Source organism: Sus scrofa, chromosome 1 (assembly GCF_054392235.1).
Source record: "Sus scrofa isolate SSC_HxYL_T2T_F1_AM1 chromosome 1, Sscrofa_HxYL_maternal_Yorkshire_Landrace_v2.0, whole genome shotgun sequence".
Taxonomy (NCBI): Eukaryota; Metazoa; Chordata; class Mammalia; order Artiodactyla; family Suidae; genus Sus; species Sus scrofa.
Window position 1 is genome coordinate 102,368,038 of NC_139383.1, and position 22,143 is coordinate 102,390,180.

Genomic DNA, 22,143 nt, shown 5'->3' on the forward strand with positions numbered 1-22,143 from the left:
TCATTCTGAATCATCACTGGCAAAGCTCAAGCCTCCAACCTTTTATACCTGAATCATTACAGTAACCTCCTAGCTCCCCTTCTGCTGCCTGTGATGCTTCCTTCAACTTATCCTCCATATAGAAGCCAGAATTATCATTCTAATACTCAAACCTACATCATTTTCTAGTTTCAAAATATGTACACTGGAAATTTTCCCTAGAGTACTTAGCATTAAGCCTTCAAACAATTACGAGACCCTCATTGACTTTCTCTGTCCCTATGTATCTCACTTCATAATGTGCTTTGAGCCAAATGTTCAGCATGTTGCCTGCCACACAGTGGACATTGGGGAAATCACTTTTGAATAGTTGATTTAACAAATACAGGAATATTTAATTTATTAGAACTTCTGCATTTTTTTTTGACTTTGCCTCTTTTCTAGGCCTACACCCGTAGCATTTGGAGGTTCCCAAGCTAGGGGCTAATCAAAGCTATAGCCGCCGGCCTACACTAAAGCCACAGCAAGGCAGGATCTGAGCCGCATCTCTGACCTACACCACAGCTCACATCAATGCCAGATCCTTAACCCACTAAGTAAGGCCAGGGATTGAACTCACAACCTCATGGTTCGTAGTCACATTCGTTAACCACTGCACTATGATGGGAATTCCAACTTCACATTCTTGTATTTGCCTGCTGACTTTTGATAAATATTCCATCTCCCGTCAACACTGTTACTCTCCCTGATGCCTATTCATTCTTCAGAGTGCATTTTATCCATCACATCGCATTTGGATGTCTTTTCATCCTGAAATTTTTTTCTGACCCACCATGTCTGTTTTTGTGTCTTCCTAACAGACTTGGATGACACACTGTGCTTCATTATCTTACAGGTTATAACAATGTGATGTCATTTTCTGTCCCTTGTTGGGGTCTCTCTGTGAAAGCAGCACTCAGGTTTTTCTTTATTCAGTACTGAAGCCCCAACATCTATCAATGTGCCTGCTAGAATCCTTGGACTTGAAGTATGTATTGTTTAATAAATGAGGGATGGAAACAATGAATGGAATATATTCTGAAATTGCAGAATTTGCATACATGAAGGTACATATTTCAAACATAGTTTTTCATGATGTAATGTTACCCAACATCAACCTGATTAACAGAGAAATAGAGGAAAAACAGGCCACATTTATGGTGTGATGACGTCTTACTAGGAGCAGGGAGAACCTCAAGGTAAACTATTTCTTCATATAATGACATACTCATTTAAGTTTTTTCTTCTTCCTAGTTTAAGCAGTAAGAAAAACAAATTGTAAAGAATATAAGTAAAAGTCTCAGATGAAGGTACAAAAGAATTTCTTAGGTTCCAGTACTATTTTTTTTCTATATTTTATTACATTTTCCCTCTTTATACTTACCTTTATTCATTTGTTAATTATTAGAAACCACAATTTATTGTACTTGTTCGAACTCTTGTTTTCAAGTGGGCACATATTTACGAGTATGACTGGTTTTTGATGTTTGTCTGTTTCCCTTTTTTTTTGACTGCACCTGTAGTATATGGAAGTTCCCAGACAAGGAATTATATCCTAGCCACAGCTGTTACCTATGCTGTAGCTTTGGCAATGCCTGATCCTTTAATCCACTGAACTGAGGATCAAACCTGTGCCTCCACAGTGACCCTGAGCCACTGAAGTCAGATTCTTTACCTACTCTATGCTAGAGTGGACACTCCAATATGATTGTTTAATACATTGAAATTCATGATAAAATATTACATTCATAAATTTGATAACGTGAAAATCCTGTTAAAGAAAATATCATTTTTTTAATCATCGCTCTTTCTTTTTTTTATGTAGTCTCATTTTTACTATTTTAATATTCAGTTTCTTTTTTTTTCTTTTTTTTAATATATATATTTTTATTTTCCCACTGTACAGCAAGGGGGTCAGGTTATCCTTACATGTATACATTACAATTACATTTTTCCCCCACCCTTTCTTCTGTTGCAACATGAGTATCTAGACATAGTTCTCAATGCTATTCAGCAGGATCTCCTTGTAAATCTATTCTAAGCTGTGTCGGAATCATCCCTCTTTCTGATGGATTATCAGCAGAAGATGGTCACAAAGACAATACAAAATAATTCTGAGTGATATAAGGATATTTGGAAATACGATGTAATATTCATTATGGTTTATAAATTAAATGGCCCATATCTTTTATATTCCCAGAGGAGTCTCTTAACATAAGGTTATAGAAAATATTTAACCATAAACCATGATATTTAAATGTGCGAATTTAGTAGTAAAATGATTAGAATTTAGTTTTATGTATTCAATTATACAATAGTATATATGCTAACAGATATGTATAGTGCAAAATATCATACATATTAGGATATAAATGAAAAATATTTCTTCATATGATGATATACCTGTCAAAATTTGCTTTATTTATTACACATGTATGTGGTCCAGCACAGCCCCTCAGTCCATTTCAATGAATGGTGACTATTCTAATCATGTTACCTTTTTGTCATCATTTCCTGACAGTATATCGCAGCAGTTAAGATCATAGTCTCAGGGATCGGTTATATTTTGATAACTGGTTCTTCAGTAACTCTGTTTTGGCACTTACTCATTTCTGTTTGGTCACTCAGCTGTTAATGGTGATAACAGCAGTGCCTATCTAACTCATTGGATTGTTAGAGAGATTATTGCTAAACACCAGTATATATTTTATTGCCTTTATCTTGTTTTATTAAAAGAAAAGCTTTGAATCCATATATATTGATAAATTTGGTGAAAGTGTGTCCCAATTTGATAGAATTTTCAAAATATTTAGAGAATAGCACTGGGCTAGCTTTTGTTCTGCTCCATTTCCTTGTACCCATTTTAACTCCTCTTTGTGCAGAATCTATGCTTCATAGTGATTTTATTTTTATTTATCTCTTAGGTTGTATTTGCAGAGATTAACAAAAATCTCTTTATGACCCTTGCCTCTCTTCACTCAAATTTGGGTTCTAGGCACATTTCTATTTCACTTGAAATGGCTTTCCCACTAAAGAGTTTCCTAAAGGCATTTTTCAGCTGGGCATTTCTAAAGGTATAGATTAAGGGGTTTAACATGGGAGTTATCATAGTGTAGAATACAGCAACTGCCTTATCAATGGGTAAAGTAACTGCTGGTTGCATGTACTTGAATATGCAGGGCACAAAGAATATGACAACTGCTGTGATGTGGGAGACACAGGTAGAGAGGGCTTTGCATCTGGCCTGCAAGCTTTGGGCCCTTATGGTTTGAAGGATGACCCCATAAGATACAACCAAGAGTAGGAAGTTTGACAGACAGATGAATCCACTGTTAGCAGCAACAAAGAGCCCTAGAGTGTGGGTATCGGTGCAGGCCAGATTAAGCAAAGGAATCAGGTCACATATAAAGTGATCTATGATGTTAGGACCACAGAAGGGCAATCTAAAGATGAAAAGGATCTGTGTGAATCCATGGAGAAAGCCTCCCACCCATGACACTTCCACCAGCAGGCCACATAGCTGCCAATTCATGATGGTTGCATAGCACAAGCCCTTGCAGATGGCCACATATCAGTCATAGGCCATCACAATCAGCAGGATGATATCAGCCCCTCCAAAGAAATGTTGCCCAAAGATTTGCATCATGCATGCATTGAAGGTGCTTGTTTTCTTTTCATAGAGCGAATCTACAACCAGTTTAGGGGTATCCACACGGGAATAGCAAGCATTGATGAAAGAGAGATGAGCCAGGAAATAGTACAAGGGGCACCCCATTAATGGGCTGGTAGTGATGGTGACCATGGTGAGCACATTTCCCCCAGAGAGACAGTGTAGATGACCAAAAACACAACAAATATGACTTTCTGCACCTGTGGATTCTGTGTGAGTCCCAGTAGAATGAAATCCATTACATCATTCCTAGTTTCCATGTAGTTCATGTTATTAACCACATTACCTGGAAAAAAAGTCCTTTTTTAGCTCAATCTTGAGTTTATTAAGCCTATTCCTCTAATAAATAACAAAGGCCTATATTTTATTGGACTCTAAATTCTTGTAAGATTTTCCTTGAGATTAAATATTTGGTCTAATCTCTTGAAGATTTATCAATTGTGAATGTATGAGAAAATGAGATTATTAGGGTCCATATGAAAATATACATGTAAGGCTTTTATTGTATGAGCGTTAGCAGAAGAAGGATCTGAGAGAGATGGAATCTTGTGTACAAGTATAGTGAAGAGTTTTGTGTGACATGTCTTCTGTAAATGTGTTAAACAATGGCAATGACAGGATCAAAAGTGCTGCTAAGCCCGGCTTGGACAAATGACCAAGATAGTCACATACTATCCATCCTCAGGGTCAGGGAGACCCCAAATACACATGACCTCTAGGTAAGAAAGGGAAGGGGTGCCAGGCCATAACAAGTCGAGATTATCTTTCCACCATGCCTTGCTTTAGAATCCATCTTGGTCCAAAGATGTGCACACAGATCACAGGAGGGCCCAGGGTCTGTTCAGGTGTGAAAGATAAAACAAGATAATTGCTCAAAGGAAGACAAAGACCTGGAGTAACTGTCCTATATAAGTGACTTATATCATCTCTCTGGTGCACTCCACATTCAGGAGGATGCTCCTTTGGGTGTGGATTACTGCTTTGCATTCGAGGACTTCTCTGTGTGCTCTCCCATGTGTTGCACTGCGTTTCCAACAATACATTTTGTACCTGTCTTTATGGTCTTTGCCTCCTTGAAACATTCCTGCTTTCAAGAGAGAACAAGAATCAGGACAATTCTGCTTTCAGCGTCTAGCTAGTCTACTGACTGGCATTCCTGGTGTTCATCCAGGCTGCCCAAATTCAACTCCTGAACAGAGAAGTAAGACCTCACTCCAAGCCATCACTCACTGCTGTCTCTCTGAGATCAGTTCCACTCAAAGTTCAAAGTCCTATGGTAATTTAGTCAATCAGGAAATATCTTGGACATTATTCAAGTATCTCAATATGTGAAGCACACTCGTAACATTCTGGGCAAAAACTTAAAAATAAACAAAACAAAAACATTATGCATAGTGACAGTGCAGATGTGTAGTATTTTTAAAGCAAATAATCATTTTACCACTATATTATAATGAAATGATAACAATCATTATATTATTATCTACAATTTGGAGGAAACTTAGGTCTCTCCATCCCCACTCTGAGGACATCCACCTACTGCTCTGAAGATAATATTGGACCTTGAACATTCTATTGCATGGGCTGATAACTGTGAGCTACAAACCAAATATGGCCTACCATTTTCATAAATAAAATTTTATTGGAAGAGTTATGTTTATTGATTTGTGTATTGCCTATGGCTGCATTCATACTATAGGATGCAGAATTGAGTAGCTGAAATCAGATAGAATTCAATATTTGAAATTTTAGCCCACAAAAACAAAAATATTTACTGTAAGACACTTTCCAAAAAAAAAAGCTTGCTGATACCTGTTCTATTAAATCAAATCACTGATATTGAAATATTTATATGTTAAATTATGGCAGTTTTTTAATTAGTAAATATGTTTTCCTTCCCACAAAGCTAGACTATAAATTAAAAACCAGAGTACTAGCTTTATTTTTTCAATTTCAATAATAAATATAAGATAAATAAATGAGCAGAGTTGTGCTCATATTTGGAATAGTAATTCAAACAGCATTGTCTTAAGAAAACATATGGTCTTCAAAGACAAGGAAGCTCACAGTACAATGTTAAATTAAAGAAAGGGTAAGGAACACTATAATTATAACATCATACTTATTATGTAAGTTTTATAATTAAACCACATTGATAAATACATATTCATATATAGATGGGGAAAATCAGAACTTCAATAATGATTAAGAATTTTGGGATTGCTGCCCAACAGCTAATTTTTTGGTACATTTATGTATTTTCCAAGTATTTAAAGATAAAGTACATTTCCCGGTTCAACATTCTTACAAGACAAATGTGTTACTGTAAATCAGCTATTAAGGAAAAAAAATCAATTAAAAGAGAAATGGGTTAGATAGAGTCATGATTAATTTATTCACCAATCTTTAGAAAAAAATCTTATGCAAACAAAATATCACAGGAGCTAATTGCTCTATTTGCGGTCTCCTAGGCAATATTTCAATGATATTCTCTAGTGTTAACATCCCTAAGGTTTTGGTGGCATATATATCTGACGGCTTGATGTTTGGGTTTAGCGTTTGATTGTGTTTTCTCTTTATCACTTCTTAACTTATTTTATTTCATTTCATTTTTTTGTCGTCACCCATGGCACATGAAATTTCCCAGGCCCTCTAAACATATTATAAATATGCCAAAGAAGAGGTGAAAGCTTTTTTATAATTTCAGTAATTAAGTAAATGTAGCTAATGTTACATTGTTCTTCTGCAAGAAATACCTAAAATGAGGGGAGAGAAATGTGTGATTAAGCGTAACAGGGTTATTGGAAAGGAAAATCCAGAAATAGAGCAACAACAGCAAAATAAAAATTGACCATTTTGCTGAGTCATTAATTGCCTTTTGAGTTCTACATTCTTACAATACAACAAGTTAGGTGGAGAAGAACTTGTAGATTCTCAATGGTTTCTTAATATGTTTCTCTCAAGAGCAGCAATTCAACTAAAATCATATTTATGCAAAATATTAGGTAAGTCTGTCTCATGAAGACAGCTGCCGCTATAGATACTGAGTCACATCTTTTGAGACAGGGCCAACTCCAATTTTGTTTTCCCTAACTCGACAGATTTATTTTATTATTCCAGTTGCACATATTTCATACTCTTTCTAAAACTGTGATATTAGTAAATTCTAGCTTTTAAAAATAATGTAAATGTTGAAACCAAGTATTTTCCATAACACAATTTATAGATATTCACTAGGTCTCTCCACATTTCCTCATTTTAACCTGCTGTATCCAAAATTTACTTCTCATTTCTCTGAATCAAATTTTATACATTGTCCACAGAAACCAAGAAAACCAGAGTGATGGTGTCACTTTCACTTTATAGGGCCCCTCGGAATGTCCAGGTCTCCAGCTGCCACTCTCCCTGGTCTTCCTCACCATCTACATGGTCACTGTGCTGGGGAACTTGGGCATGATCCTGATGATCAAGCTCAGTCCCAGACTCTGCACCCCATGTACTTCTTCCTCAGCCACATGTCCTTGGTGGATTTCTGTTACTCCACAGTTGTTATACCCAAACTATTAGAAAACTTGGTTGCAGAAGACAGAACCATTTCCTTCACTGGATGCATCATGCAGTTCTTCTTTGCCTGCCTATTTGTGGTGACAGAAACTTTCATGTTTGCAGTGATGGCTTATGACTGATTTGTGGCAGTTTGTAACCCTATTCTCTACACAGTTGTTATGTCCCAGAAGCTTTGTTCCTTGCTAGTGGGTGCATCATACTCTTGGGCTATGGTCTGTTCCCTGACCCTTATCTACTTTCTATTGGAATTGTCCTTCAGAGGGAATAATATCATAAACAACTTTGTCTGTGAGCATGCTGCCATTGTGGCTGTTTCCTGCTCTGACACCCACATCGGCCAGCATATCATCTTAGTCTCAGCCACATTCAATGAAATAAGCAGCCTGATGGTCATTCTTACTTCCTATGTTTTCATTTTTATCACTATCATGAAGATGCCCTCAACAGGGGGGCATTACAAAGCCTTCTCCACCTGTGCTTCCCACCTGACCACCATCACCATCTTCCATGGGACCATCCTTTTTCTCTACTGTGTTCCTAACTCCAAAGGTTCATGGGTCATGGTCAAGTGGGGCTCTGTCTTTTACACAGTGGTCATCCCCATGCTGAACCCACTGATCTACAGCCTCAGAAACAAAGATGTGAAAGAGTCAGTAAAGAGGTTAATCAAGGCTAAATTATTAAATCAATGTTAAATTGATAAAATGTAAAGCTGGACATAATCATTTTTTTCTTTTTTGGAGGACTGTAAGAATTTTTCAGTAATAAATCAATACAGGAATCTATGCTAACCTTGCAATTTACAGTCCAACATCTGTTCACTCTTTTATTTTAATAAAATAACCTTAAATTACAAATAATAATAGAAATAAAAGACTATTTAAACTAGATTTTTGATTTGGATATTGAAATATAAATGTGTTAGTATTCCTGACCTTGTCATTGTCCTGGTAAATTTCATTTTATTTATCATTTATTTTTTATTTAATGTATCTTTTTCTTTTTTTAGGGCCACGCCCATGGCATATGGAGTTTCCGAGGCTAGGGGTGGAATTGGAGCTGTAGTTGCTGGCCTACACCACAGCCATAGCAATGCAGAATTCAAGCCATTGTCTATGACCTACCACTACTCATGGCAATGCCAGATCCTTAACCAACTGAGAGAGGCTAGGGATCAATCCTGCATCCTCACAGATCCTAGTTGTGTTTGTTAATCACTGAGTCACGTAGGGAATTCCAAACTATCATTTTAAATTAGTAACTTTACTGGGGTAGCTCTGTTGATAACTGCTAGGTCATCGAGCTTCACAGCTGAGCTAACAAGATCAGCTAACCTTCAGTCTATAGACCTATGTGTATGTCATCTTCCTTGGACCATTTGAGTAATGGTCTTTTTGAAAGCAGAGTCCCAGTAAAGCATTCCCAACAACAGAATCATAATGCAAGTCTGTTTGGGTCTTATCTATTAATATCTATTAATATTTTATGAGTTAAAACGCACACACACACAACTGCTGCAGAAGAGGAATTTTCCTCTAAATGTTTTGTTTTGGTTTGTTTGCGGGCCATGACAATAAAATCTCTCAGGATTCTCCTATTTCTGTGTTCCCAAGGTTAGGCAGTAGATTTAAAATAAATGACACAGGGAGTTCCTGTTGTGGCTCAGTGGTTAACAAATCTGACTAGGAGCCATGAGGTTGTGGGTTCAATCCCTGGCCTTGCTCCGTGGGTTGGAGATCCGGTGTTGCCATGAGCTGTGGTGTGGGTCACAGATGTGGCTCAGATCTGGAGTTGATGTGGCTCTGGCGTAGGCCAGTGGCTATAGCTCTGATTAGACCCCTAGCCTGGGAACCTCCATATGCCATGAGAGCAGCTCTAGAAAAGGCAAAAAGACAAAAATAAATAAAATAAAATAAAATAAAATAAAATAAAATAAAATAAAATAAAATAAAATAAAATAAAATAAAATAACATAAAATAACATAAAATAACATAAAATAAAATAAAATACACACTAACAGAGTATAATTTCTAGATTTGTCTATTCTTCAAGGATATCTCCATGCTCCCTCCACAATTTCTTGACAGTTGCAAAAAAATAGTATTTCTTAGTCATTTATTAATTATATTTTTCAAGAATCATCAACTCTGATTTAAGGACTGGAAAAATTTAAACAAGAATTTTAATTTTGAGAGAGAATGTGTATGAGCTTATTAGTACTATCAAGGAAGCCATCAATAAAAATAAATCAGGAAAATCTGGCTTTTGTTGGGTTGATTCAACCTAGGATCATCTTTTCATTACAATCTGAGGGATATTGGAATCAAGCAGTTTTTGGCAGCAGAAACCTATGTAAGCTGAATAACCACAATATTTACCTTGTGGTTTATATTCAACAGGCTAAATCCTACTTTCATTATTCTCAGGGCCATTGTCCTAAAACTGAAAATATGTCCCTAATTGTTATGTTAGGTACTTTGGAGGGTAACAGAAGAAATGTTACGTGTAAGTCTTATCCTAAAGAAGTAATATTATTCAAGAAAAAAGCGAATATGCATACATGCATGCATATACACAGACATAAACACATAATAAATAATCATATGCTAGGCATTGAATAAACATTATGATGATATAAATGGAAAGAAAATAAAGCAAGAGAAAATGCACTTAAATTAACCAGCAAAGTTTTCTTGGAAGAGTTATGTAGTAATTTGTGAAATGATGACACAATGTGGGGAAAAAAAATGACATTTCAGAGGGATAAAAGGTTGAAGATTGATTAAATGTAAATAATGTGTTTTTACAGTAAAGATTTAAAATACATCTATGAATTAAGTAGTGTAGTTTTTTGTTCCTATAGAAATCTAAGTAGAAAAGTTCAATTTGATTTATTTGTTATAAAATGCCTTCAAAACCACTTGCACTACTAGTACATTCCATGCTAAGTAGGAGTCAACAAAGTTAATCTTATAGATTGGCCTATAGTTTAATAAGAGAGATGGAAATCTTAAGTTCAGATGATTAAATAGTTGATAACAGTGGAAATGAAGGTGCTATATTTTGAATATTTCTCCTTCTTTATTTTTCTCTGATTGCCTTTCCTATGGTCAAAGATATGAGATGATCAAAATAGAGTCAGAAAGAACAAGATGGCATTTGAGAAAAAAGGGAAAATGGCTACATATTGATAGATTAGAAACAGATACAATTGTGACTCCCAGAATAAGAAGAAAATCTAACATTAAAACGATTCCAGGATATGAAACCATTTTAAAAATAAATTTGCTGGCAAAGGGGCTTTGAAAACTTGGAACTTTTTAGCCTTATAAATTATCACATGGTGGGTATGAGAGAACTTAGTTATCAGTAAAATTTTTGATGAGACCACTTTTAAGATCCTCTTGAGCAGATGTTCTATGCATCTGTAATAATGGGACATAACCTATAACGGTAAAAATTCAATACATCAATACAAAATTGTGAAGGTATGATAACGCATTTTACCCCAAAGAAATTTTCTCTTTTTTTATGTATTAAAAATATTTAACCTCTCAAAGCCCCTTCTGCCATTATCATAAGGCTACTATAACCCGCTCAATTTTTTTTTCATGATTTCCCTCTATGTCTCCTTTGTCCTCAGACAATTATATTGGGGATATATATAAAATATAATGGGGATATTCAGTGCTCGAAGTATCGTATCATTTAGCTATCATTTATATACAATAATACTATTGATAAGTACTGTTTTTTTCTTGTTTTCCAGATGAGGAAGCTACAATTCTATAGTTCTATAAAATGCAACTTTATGTTTTTTTAAAAAACTCCATTTAATTCCAAGCAAAAGAAAAACCTTAGAGTTTACATTATGAAAAGCATTATCTGACCTTAAGTAAGAAGACGGTGAAAATATTAACTAGTCTCTAATTGCATCACTCATTTTTTGAGTATCAGTGTGACATATGATAGTCCAACAAAAGGTGTTGAAAATAATATGGAATACTAAGAAAAAGTTAATTCATTTCTAAGGAGACATAGCAATTACTGAATATTACAAAAACTAAGATTAGTAAAATGTAGTCTTTGGTCATCAATTATCACCCCAAATTTTCCCACCTACCAGTTTTCTCCATATCAGTAAATGACATCCGCATTTACTGTTTAAGCAAAACAAAGGAGAGAACATTATTATATTATTTATTTTTTCTGATAATACATATTGTTGCACACAATTATAATGTGAGCAATTATGATTCATTTGAATATTTCATAGTAATAAATAGTTTAGATTTTTTTTCTTTAATCTACTATGATGGACATTGGAAAGCTTCAATTTAGGCTATACATGTGTAGCCTCATTTACACGTGTACTCCGGAAGATGGAGTTTGCACCTAGAACTATGATGCATTTATTTAGTTCTAAATTTTTCAAAATGATTTTATCAATTTAGACTTCCTAAAAGCAATGTTTGAAAGTTCTAAAATTATGAGCCACTTCTTGACCCATTTTCAGTATTATCAGAATTTATGATTTCCCCCACTTACCTGATATAGAATATTTAATTTACAGTTTTAATTTGAATAATTGATCATTGAGGTTGACACCTGTATTTAATACTTGTGATAACTTGAATAGATGGACCACTTGTGCTGTGCCTGACTTCTGATATACAGATTTGTGAACTAATAAATGAGTATTTTTTAAGCCGTTGGATTTGCAACAGTTTATCATGATGAAAGAGAACATTAGCACACTATATGATTCAGCAAACCTATCAACTGCCTCATTAAAGAGCATATTTTCAATATGAGTTTTCATAAAAGAGGAAAATATTGAGGTACAATGTTAAACACAAAGGCCATAATATCAGACCTACATTCAATGTGGCACTGAAAGTGTTATTTACAAGAAGATAGATGTCTAAACAAGAAAACTAAGGGGAAAGACTGAAATTGAACACAACACACTAACTATACTATGGCTGGCTTATTGGACTGTGATTGTGATTTTTCTCTTTGTGAATTTTGGTAGTTATATTTTCCCTGCTGAATACACAATATGCCAGACAATAAGTTGATGGCAACCATTATTTTTCAAAGACCAGAAGATTATTCAACATTCCTATATGATTTAATAATTTAAATACATTACATTCTAAATTAGGAATACAGTATTTTCTTTAAATTGTCTAATTTGTAGTTCATGACAAACACCTCAATCAAAATTATCTAGGGTGTGATTCCTCAAAACCACTCAGGTAGATGCAAATATACAGCATAATCCCTAAATTTAGTTTGCAAGTCTGGCTCACCCTTCAGAGGTTCTCTATGTTGTCCTTGATTTAGTGTTTTACTGAGAAAAATGTAACTTTCTTGAAGCCTATACTGGAATATACTTTGGAAGGAGTTCTGACAGCCTAATATTATAAGTTGCAATATTTTTTTATAAAAGTTAAGTTTTGTGAAATAATTTTCAAGAATCTTATTTAAATCAAAGAAAATTTCAGTCAATAAATCTAAAAAGAATATCTGTGTTCTGGCGAGTTGTTAAACTAAGTGTCATACTTTAATTCTGATGTGGGAAACTCTGAAATCATCAATATTTTTGGCAAACACCTTTGCAAATCCAGTAGCGGTGCAATGGTACACATTTAATTAAGTTAAGAATAAGAATATGAGTTACTAACCTCTATTTCTTACATCTTTTAAGATTCTTGGAATGTGTTTGTCTTTGAACCTTCCTTCTACAGCTTACTTGATGGATATTCAAGTAATATTACCTGTTCTCAATTTAAAAAACATTTTAGAAAAATATTAAAAAGAAATCCATAAAACCATAGAGAAATATGCCAGACTTTGCATTAAAATTTTGAGTTTAAAACCACCTAGGCGGAAGCAAGATGGAGCAGTAAAGTAACTTTGAGTTATGGATTCATCACCAAAGTTGTTTGGAAGCATTTTGCCAGGAATTTGATATTAAAATGTAATAATGCTTAAAATCTGATGGGGTTAGCAAACGATGTGGTCAATGTGATGAATATACGAAGTTTTTTAAAAAATATGTTTTATGTGGAAACAATCAAAATCACCTGTGTAAGTGAAACAAAAGGAATATCACTTAAAGAGTCTGAGTGATATAGTGACATTAGAGATTACGGAAATCCAGACAGAAGGGTTAAGATTTCAAGTAATTCGTAAGGAGGTAATTTCGAAAACATGTAAGGATTTAAGCACAAATCGAAAATAAAATTTAATGAAAGATAGTCCTGAAGGGTGGATGTAGGCAGGCTAAATAAAGATGATTCTTACCTAGGTGAATAGATGGTGGTAGCTAGGGATAAAAATGGGAGCACATTTTGAAGAATACTTTCATTTAGTCCTAATTGCCTTTCTCTAAACCTTAACCTGAGAAGAACAGCGAAGCATAGCAATCCAGATAAGGACAGGGAAGAATAATGGAGAAAAGTAAGTTATGTGTGGCTGAATTGAGATGATAATTGAAATGTGTATCTAAGAAGAAAGCATTAGAAAAGAATCACGAAAGACAGCTATTTCCTTTATGTCCCTGCCTTATTTTTTCCCATGTCCTATTCTCTATGTGCACAACTTCATATTTCCAAAGTTATAACTGGTGCTTCATTCTAGAGCATTTTGCAGACATATATTTGAAATTCAAAGTGTGCTTATTTAAAAACAGAATTAGAAATATAAGAAGAGAAGAAATTACATTTGAGGTGACATTTACTGCATGTCCAATTTAATCTTAGATGTTTAGAATAGAGCTAAGTTATGCCTTATATAAAATTGTACACAAAAATAAATGATAATACTGTTATAATATTTCTATAGATAAGGGAATGAGTGGCAGAGCAATTAAACAACTTGGCAGAGACACATATTTATAGGTGGCTGAGACCAAATTTTAATCTAGGTTAACCATATTACAAAGCCTAAGATCTTTACAAGATGTCATTCATTTTCTCTAGAAAATGCAACAAATGACCTATTAACAATGTTAAGCCAGTTGATGAAATCATTATAAGGATATAAAACTGGGGATTGTCTGATGGTCAGAGAGGAAAAATGACAAGGAAAACAGAAAAGTGAGGGAAAATGAGAGTAAAAGAGAAGACATCTTGGCCAATTAAAATGGCCAGAGTAAATGTAAGAATTTGTAGTCATAGTCAATGGTTTTAATTAAATGGATCTGTTTAAAGAAATATTCATTTGGAGGGAAGTGGAAATAGCTAAGATGAGCAAATTCATACTGGTCCATTCCCTGAGCCACTCGTGATGCATAGATCATTCTAGTCCATCCTCTCCCTGACCTTCCATCAGGACCCAAACTTACTCTCCCATGAAAACCCGAAGACACGCAGTGCAGCCTCTGGGTTCTAACTATGCCCTGTTTGCCTTCCTGGGAAACCGCAGACTCCACCCACCTGTTCCATGCCCCAGCCCAGCCTGGAAAAAAAATAGCCCCCTACCTCTGTCGTATTTGTTCCTAGTAATTTTATCAGATTAAAAATATGAAGAGTAAGCTGAAAGATAATGGTCAAAGAATTTGGAAGATGATGTTGAAAGCATCAGTAACACTAAGTGAGAATAGTGAGAAACAAATAGGAAAGAACACACAGGAGTGAAGTTATTACAAGTTGTAAATATGACTTCATTATTTTACCAGATTGCTTAGAACACTAAGGCAATAATATTAGTATCCAACTGGAGTCAATGGAAAGCATTAAGATACACAGGACACTATTTCCTTCAAAATACATATGTTTTTTCAAAACTTTAAAATTCTTGTCATAACTTATAAATTCTGATTTTCCTAATGAGCTCCAGTTTGAACATCACAACTCTAGAAGTATTACTATCTTTAATATATTACTTCTCCTGATTCTTTTTTTTTAAAAAGATTTTATTGCTAAAGTTACATTCATTCTTATAGTACTATTAAAAAGCACAGACTTTCAGAGTGATGAAACTGTGAAAACACATTTCTACAACATTGTAGAAGTTTCTAACTTTGAACCTAATTCTTTTTCTATCACTCATGGTCAGCTTCAAACCTTAACTCATTATTATCAAGCCGTGTAATATTAAACAAGTATCTTAACTCATGTATGCTTTTTTCCCACTTTGAAGATTATTGCATTATTTAGCAAACAAAATTAATGTGTCCTGGAGTTCCCTGGTGACTCAGTGGGTTAAGGATCCATCGCTGTCACTGCTGTGTCATGGGTTTGATCCCATGTAGGAACATCTACATGCTGAAGACACAACCAATAATAATAATATAATAATGTATCTTAATATCATGGCACAATATCTGCCACATGGTGAATGTGATCTACATACACTATCGTCATCATCACTGGTATCATTTTTGTTGTCACTATTTCAGATTTCCTCCAACAGCAATCACGGATTTAGATGAAGAAGATCAGAGTGCTGGGGCCACATGCACCCTCTTGGGCTTCTCAGAATATCCTGACCTCCAGGTTCCCTTGTTCCTGGTGTTCCTCGCCATCTACACAGTCACCGTGACAGGGAATCTTGGCAGGATCACCATAATCAGGGTCAGTCCCAGTCTGCAAACTCCCATGTACTATTTTCTCAGCCACCTGTCCCTTATTGACCTCTGTTATTCCCCCACAGTTACACCCAAACTGTTGAAGAACTTTGTTGTAGAAGTCAGAACTATCTCCTTCATCGGATGCATCATGCAATTCTTCATATTGTGCTTATTTGCAGTGGCAGGAACATTTATGTTAGCAGTGATGGCCTATGACCAATTTGTGGCAGTTCTTAAGCCTCTTATCCACACAGTGGTCATGTCTCCAAAGCTCTGTGCATCATTAGTGGCCAGACCCTACCCGTGGGGAATAGTCTCTCCCTTGATGTTCACCTTTTTCCTCCTGGCATTGTCCTTCTGTGGGTCTAACATCATAAATAATTATGTCTGTGAGTACTCTGTCATTGTGTCTGTCTCCTGCTCTGACCCCTCCATTAGCCAAGTGCTTTGTTTTGTCATCACCGTATTTAATGAGGGGATCAGCCTGGTAATTATCCTCACTACTTATATACACATTTTGTCACTATCCTAAAAATGCCTTCTGCTGGTGGGCACCAGAAAGCCTTCTCTACTTGTGCCTCCCATCTCACCACCATCACCCTTTTCCATGGGATGGTCCTATTCCTTTATTGTGTACCCAAATCTGAAAGCTCATGGCTCATAGTCAAAGTGGGTTCTGCATTTTAGGCAGTGCTGATTCCCATGCTGAATCCTCTGATCTACAGCCTCAGAAACAAAGATGTGAAAGAGAGTGCCAGAAGTGAAAGAGAGTGCCAGGAAGTTAATGAATCGCTTAATACAATGTTGTTGATGTTTTGTATTTCCAAAAGAAATGTGATCATTACATAGAGCACTGTTCAATGCTTCTCGTAGAGACGGTGATTCCAATTACATAGTCAGCTTATGAGGTTTTTAATCATATAGTCATAAACCACTTTGTTGATCATTTGGTTTCTATTCAGTTCAATGTATAGTAAAAGAGCTGTAAACCAAATGTGAAATAACATAAATGTTGTGGGTGTATTGGTGTCCCCCCAAAATGTCCACATCCACCCAGAAGCTCAGAATGTGACTTTATTTAGAAACAGGATCTTGGCAGATGTAATTAAGGTAAGAATCAAGATAAGATGAAAGTGAACCCTAAATCCAATGCATGTGTCCTTAGACAGAAAAGCACATACAGAGGTACACGGGATGAAGGGGTATGAAGATGCAGGCAGAGATTTCCCCTTTTCCAATACCCATCAGGGGGCTTCAGGGGCCGCTGGAATCTGAGAATGCAAGGAAGGGAGAGCCCTACCTGCCGCTAGAGTTCAGGCTTCCAATCTTGGGAACTGTGAGGTAATACATTTCCATTGTTTAAACCACCAAGTCTGTAGTCACTTCTTCCAGCAACACGAGGAGTCTTACTTAACAATAAATAACAGACCATAAAATCTTGACTCATACACTGGTGCAGTAAATCATTTTTTTTGAAAAATATTATTCCATTCCATGCAAGTAATCGGAATCTCAGGATTAGAGAGGAATTCTGAAAAGTTGTAGCTGACTCAGAGTGTGAATATGGGCCAATTAGCAATGAGAGCCTGGAGGGACCATCTCTAAAATGAGGCCAAGTTCTTTACTCCTTTCTTCCTGAGGCCTCCTGTGATTTTACCATAATATAGGAAATGACGTTAAACAAAATGACCCTGACTTTCAAGGAAAAGTGTGGATTTTATATCTGGAAAGATTAACAGGGGGACTGGAACAAAAATGCACAAAAATGCACAATTACTAAATATGTGTTACTAATCCCACATATTTCACAGCCTGATGTGTCAAACTTGATACTGTAAATTTTATACTGTAAATTTTATTTACTAATACGATATCATAGTACAGTTCAAAAAATTTCTCTAATTATTGTTTTGCCTTCAAAGGTTAATCATTAGTTAACAACATGTTTTACTTGCATGGCATAGATTCATGTGCCAGACAAATATGGCAGGGTTACACTTATTTTAATTGAACTGTCCTCTAAATTGATTATTCATTTGTTGGTCTTAACCCACTAAGTGACTGAGTTAGAAAATAATTCAAAATGTCGTTTGTGTTTATCTCTCACTGACCATAGTCTGTATCACAGAAGTTTCCTTATGATATGTACTGTATAGATGTGTGATATTGTGGTTCCACATCACCTTTGTGATTAAATAATAGCCACATCTCCAGAGCACATGTGTTGGTCTCAAATAAAACACTTAACTTCACCTTATACTATAAAGGTATGTCACCCTACCTTGTGAGTAGGTAGACAACTATAAAACATAAAGTAAACAGATATCTTACTTTTATTTTTTCTTAGTTATAAAGCAGGTTTCCCATGTGACTACCATAATATTCTGACCAGTTACTAAAGTACCCTATTGTCCATTTTACAGATAATGCTTCTCAAAGGCTGGTCTTCATTCTGGACAGTGAAATGAAAATTTTCAGTTTTAATTCCATCAGGAAGGATTGTATCTCTCTTTCTTCTTTTTTTGTCTTTTGTCTTTTTAGGGCCACACCTACAGAATATAGAGGTTCCCAAGCTAGAGGTCTAATCAAAGATACAGCTGCCGGTCTACACTACAGCCATGACAACGTGGGATCCGAGCCATGTCTTCAACCTAGAGCAGAGCTCATGACAATGCTGGATTCTTGACCCACTGAGTGAGGCCAGGGATCAAACCTGCATCCTTATGGATACTAGTTGAGTTTGTTAACCACTGAGCCACGATGAGAACTCCTCACTCCCTCTCTCTCTTTTTTTTTTTTTTTTTCTAACAGCTGCACCTGTGGCCTATGGAAGTTCCCAGGCCAGGGGTCAAATCAGAGCGGCCGCTGCCAGCTTATGCCACAGCTACAACAACGCCAAATCTGAGACAAATCTGTGACCTACACCACAGCTCACAGCAATACCAGATCCTTAACCCACTGAGCAAGGCCAGGGATCAAACCCGAATCCTCACAAACACTATGTCAGGTTCTTAATATGCTGAGCCACAGCAGGAACTCCCCGGGACTACATATTTCTTTGTGTGTGTGTGTGTTTGTGTGTGTGTGTAGTGTGTGTGTGTGTGTGTGTGTGTGTGTGTTTGTATGTGTGGTATTGGGATGCAAAATGTATAGACACTCCCTTTTCCAAAACACTTATGACAAAGTAATCATTGTCATCCATTTCCCTTCAGAAAGAATCACATTATTCCATACTTTGTGGCACATTGGCTTGCATATAGAGAAAACATGACTTCTCTCTGGACTTGGATTTGTGAATAAAAGAGGAAGAAAGTAATAAAAGACAACATAGAAAAAGGCAGAAAAAAAGTGCCTGAATCTATTCATTTATTTTTATTTGGCCAAATTACCAAAATTTCCATCAAACCAAGATACTCATTGGTTTTAAAGCCTTATTCCTCTTGCACACCATTGAGGTGTGCATGAAAACTCAGATATTGGTGCTGTGGTCCTTGATGGACCCAAAGAGTCTGCACTTCTAATAGACTTCCAAGTAAGTGATTCTGGTATTACATGATATTGGACCAGACTCTGAAAAGTAGGAATCTAAACAGACATTTTTACTTGGGGTAAAATTCAGCTGGTTTAGATGCATGTCGGATTGTATATGGAGTCATCAGAGGCCCCTTAATGTCAACTCCCCTTTTCCCCTTTCTTCCATAGGCAACAGTTTGACTAGTTATTAAACTGATTTAAGTTATGACTGAAATAAAATAATTTTAATCATGAAATTTTGATAATTTCACAAGCTTTATAACCAGCATGGTTCCTTAATGTGAAATATTTAAATTAGAGAAATAAAGCCTTCATAACCTTGGGTCTTAGTACACTCCCTTTTTAAATTTTCTTTAAAGTTTTTAAATCTTTGTAGAAGTTAGAAAGGCAAGAAACATATTCAAGCAGGGCTTTGTTGTATATTTTAAGAACATTGGCTTTTACTTTAAGGGAAATGGGGAAATACGTAGGATTTTAGAAGAGGGATATGATGTAGCCTAAATTTTAAAAGCAACATGTCTAATGTTGAGAACAAACTGTGAGAGCAGAAAAGGGATAGAAATCGGAAGCATGTTAAGTATATGTATATAGTGTACAAAAGATGATGAATTCTGCTTCTCTCTTTCCTCCTAAACCACACACAATCCTTACAAAAAAGTCTAAGTTTTAGCAGCACTGGTCTTAAATGCTTCCTGAACATTTGTAAGCCCCTGAAAGCTCACAGTTGTCCAATACCAGTTGTGTTCCATCCTCCTGGCTGGATACCACAGTTGGGTATAGACTGTTCCCTACACTCAGCCTCTTGATTGTATTGCGTGCTCTGAGTCCATCATAGTTAATATGTTTTGCATGAATATTTTGTTGCCCTTTTGTATCCTGTTCATTTTATCAAGATAATGTGTTTATTTTAGCCAATTTCAATGAATTAAGAAAGTTCACAGTCGTCATTTCCTAGCTTTCCTTTCGATCATTTTCCTAAAGGCACTTTCTACCTGGGAGCAACACAGAGTCCTCCCTACCTGTGTCATCCACCACCATCGTCCTTTCTCTTCATAGCATGCTCAACTCCAAATGCTCATTGGGAATTGTTCCAGGAGGGTCTGTGTTTTTACACTGTGCTAATCCCTATGCTAATCTCACTGATATATACCTTGAGATACTAAAGTGTGAACGATCCTGTGAGGAAGTTAATAGGCTCCAAAATATTTTAGTGCTCAATCTAATATTGATAAATATTTCCTGTGAAATTATTTATGGGCCTATTCAAATGTCACCTTCCCATAAAATTCTTCCTAAAAACTATAATGAGAGAGTCAAATCTTGTCCATTTGATCCGACTTAACATTTTTTTCATAATAATCGATGATACGGTTAGGGCATGCAATGTTTTGTCTCTTGTTTGTTTCTCTCAGTAGAATATAAACTCTAATAAGAGTGGAAATTTCTTATATTATTATTATTGTACTTTATATCTCTACTGCTTAGAAAGTACCTAGAAAACACATTTGACCTTCAGTGGCTACTATCTGGATGAATAAAAGAAGAAAGGAAATATACATTTCAGATGAAACTGATAATATTCAGTATTATGTTTTGTTCACTTAGGTACGACTTTAGGTATTGTCTCCGCAATGAATACAGTTGTCACTTGAGATTCAAAAAGCTAAACAAATGCAAATAATACACTCAAATTGACTGTGATTATTTATGTGAATGCTTCTGCTAATCATTGAACTGTGGAAGATATTTCTAGTCTAATTTTAAGTGCTTAGCTGTAGTTGGATATCCTATAGCCACTTACCAATCTTGCAGTTGTTAGAACCATAAAAATTATGCTTCCACCATCAATGGTGTCTCTTATAATTAGGCTGAGAATAGTTTTAAAAAACTGGTCATGTTTAATTTAAAGATCCTTCCTTTTCAGATTTTAACACAGATTTCAGAAAAATTGAAGAGTTTATTCAGCAATATAGTTAATATTTCAGGCAACATTGGTTCATTGAATTATTTAGACTCAAGAATTCAAACCTTTAAGGCTGTAGGTATAATTGATAAATAATATCTGTGGATTAGATGGGCCCTGGTTCGCCATAATGGGAGAAAGTTGTGTATAGCTTTGATTAAGTACCAGAACACTTCTGGATCATTCCATATATTTCTGGCTAAATTTCTTTGGGGCACTGGCCAAGCAATAATTTTGCTTATTGGAAAGACTGAAATAATAATGTATCACCACCAGAATTCTTGAAGTATAGAACCTCAAAAATATTTAAGGTTCATAAATAATTATGCACAATTCACAAGAAAAAGTGTCTGAAATGTGTAAGTAGTCTGCAAAATATCTATGCAAAGCCCTCTGTAAAAAATAATTTCTATTAAGAAATCTTGGAGTTCCCTTTGTGGCTCAGGAGGTTAAGCAGTCAACATTATCCCTATAAAGATGCTGGTTTGATCCCTGGCCTCAATCAGTGGGTTAAGAATTTGGCATTGCCACAAGTTATGGCATAGATTACAGATGTGGCTCAGATCTGGTGTTGACATGGCTGTGGTGTGATTTGCAGCTATAGCTCCAATTCAACCTTTCGCCCAGGAACTTTCATATGCTGTGGGTGCATAAAAAGAGAGAGAGAAAAAAAAGAATTCTTATAGGAGTTTCCACTGTGGTGCATTGGGTTAGGGATTCACCATTGTTTCTGTGGTGGTGTGGGTTTAATCCCTGGACCAGCACAGTAAGTTAAGAATCCAGTGTGGTTGTAGCTGTGCTGTAGGTAT

The 22,143-nt window shown here is 35.7% G+C and overlaps 1 protein-coding gene and 2 pseudogenes across 1 annotated transcript; 2 read left to right on the forward strand and 1 right to left on the reverse strand.

Moving 5' to 3' along the window:
• Positions 1-2,992: 2,992 nt before the first annotated feature.
• On the reverse strand, positions 2,993-3,550 carry LOC110258265 (olfactory receptor 4C46-like). Its single transcript, XM_085013779.1, has one exon. It carries the CDS (start codon positions 3,548-3,550, stop codon positions 2,993-2,995), a length of 558 nt encoding a protein of 185 aa, XP_084869905.1.
• A 743-nt stretch (positions 3,551-4,293) lies between these two features.
• LOC110259467 (olfactory receptor 5D3-like) lies at positions 4,294-7,950 on the forward strand (annotated as a pseudogene).
• Positions 7,951-15,598: 7,648 nt separating this feature from the next.
• LOC110259468 (olfactory receptor 5D3-like) lies at positions 15,599-16,686 on the forward strand (annotated as a pseudogene).
• Positions 16,687-22,143: the final 5,457 nt, after the last annotated feature.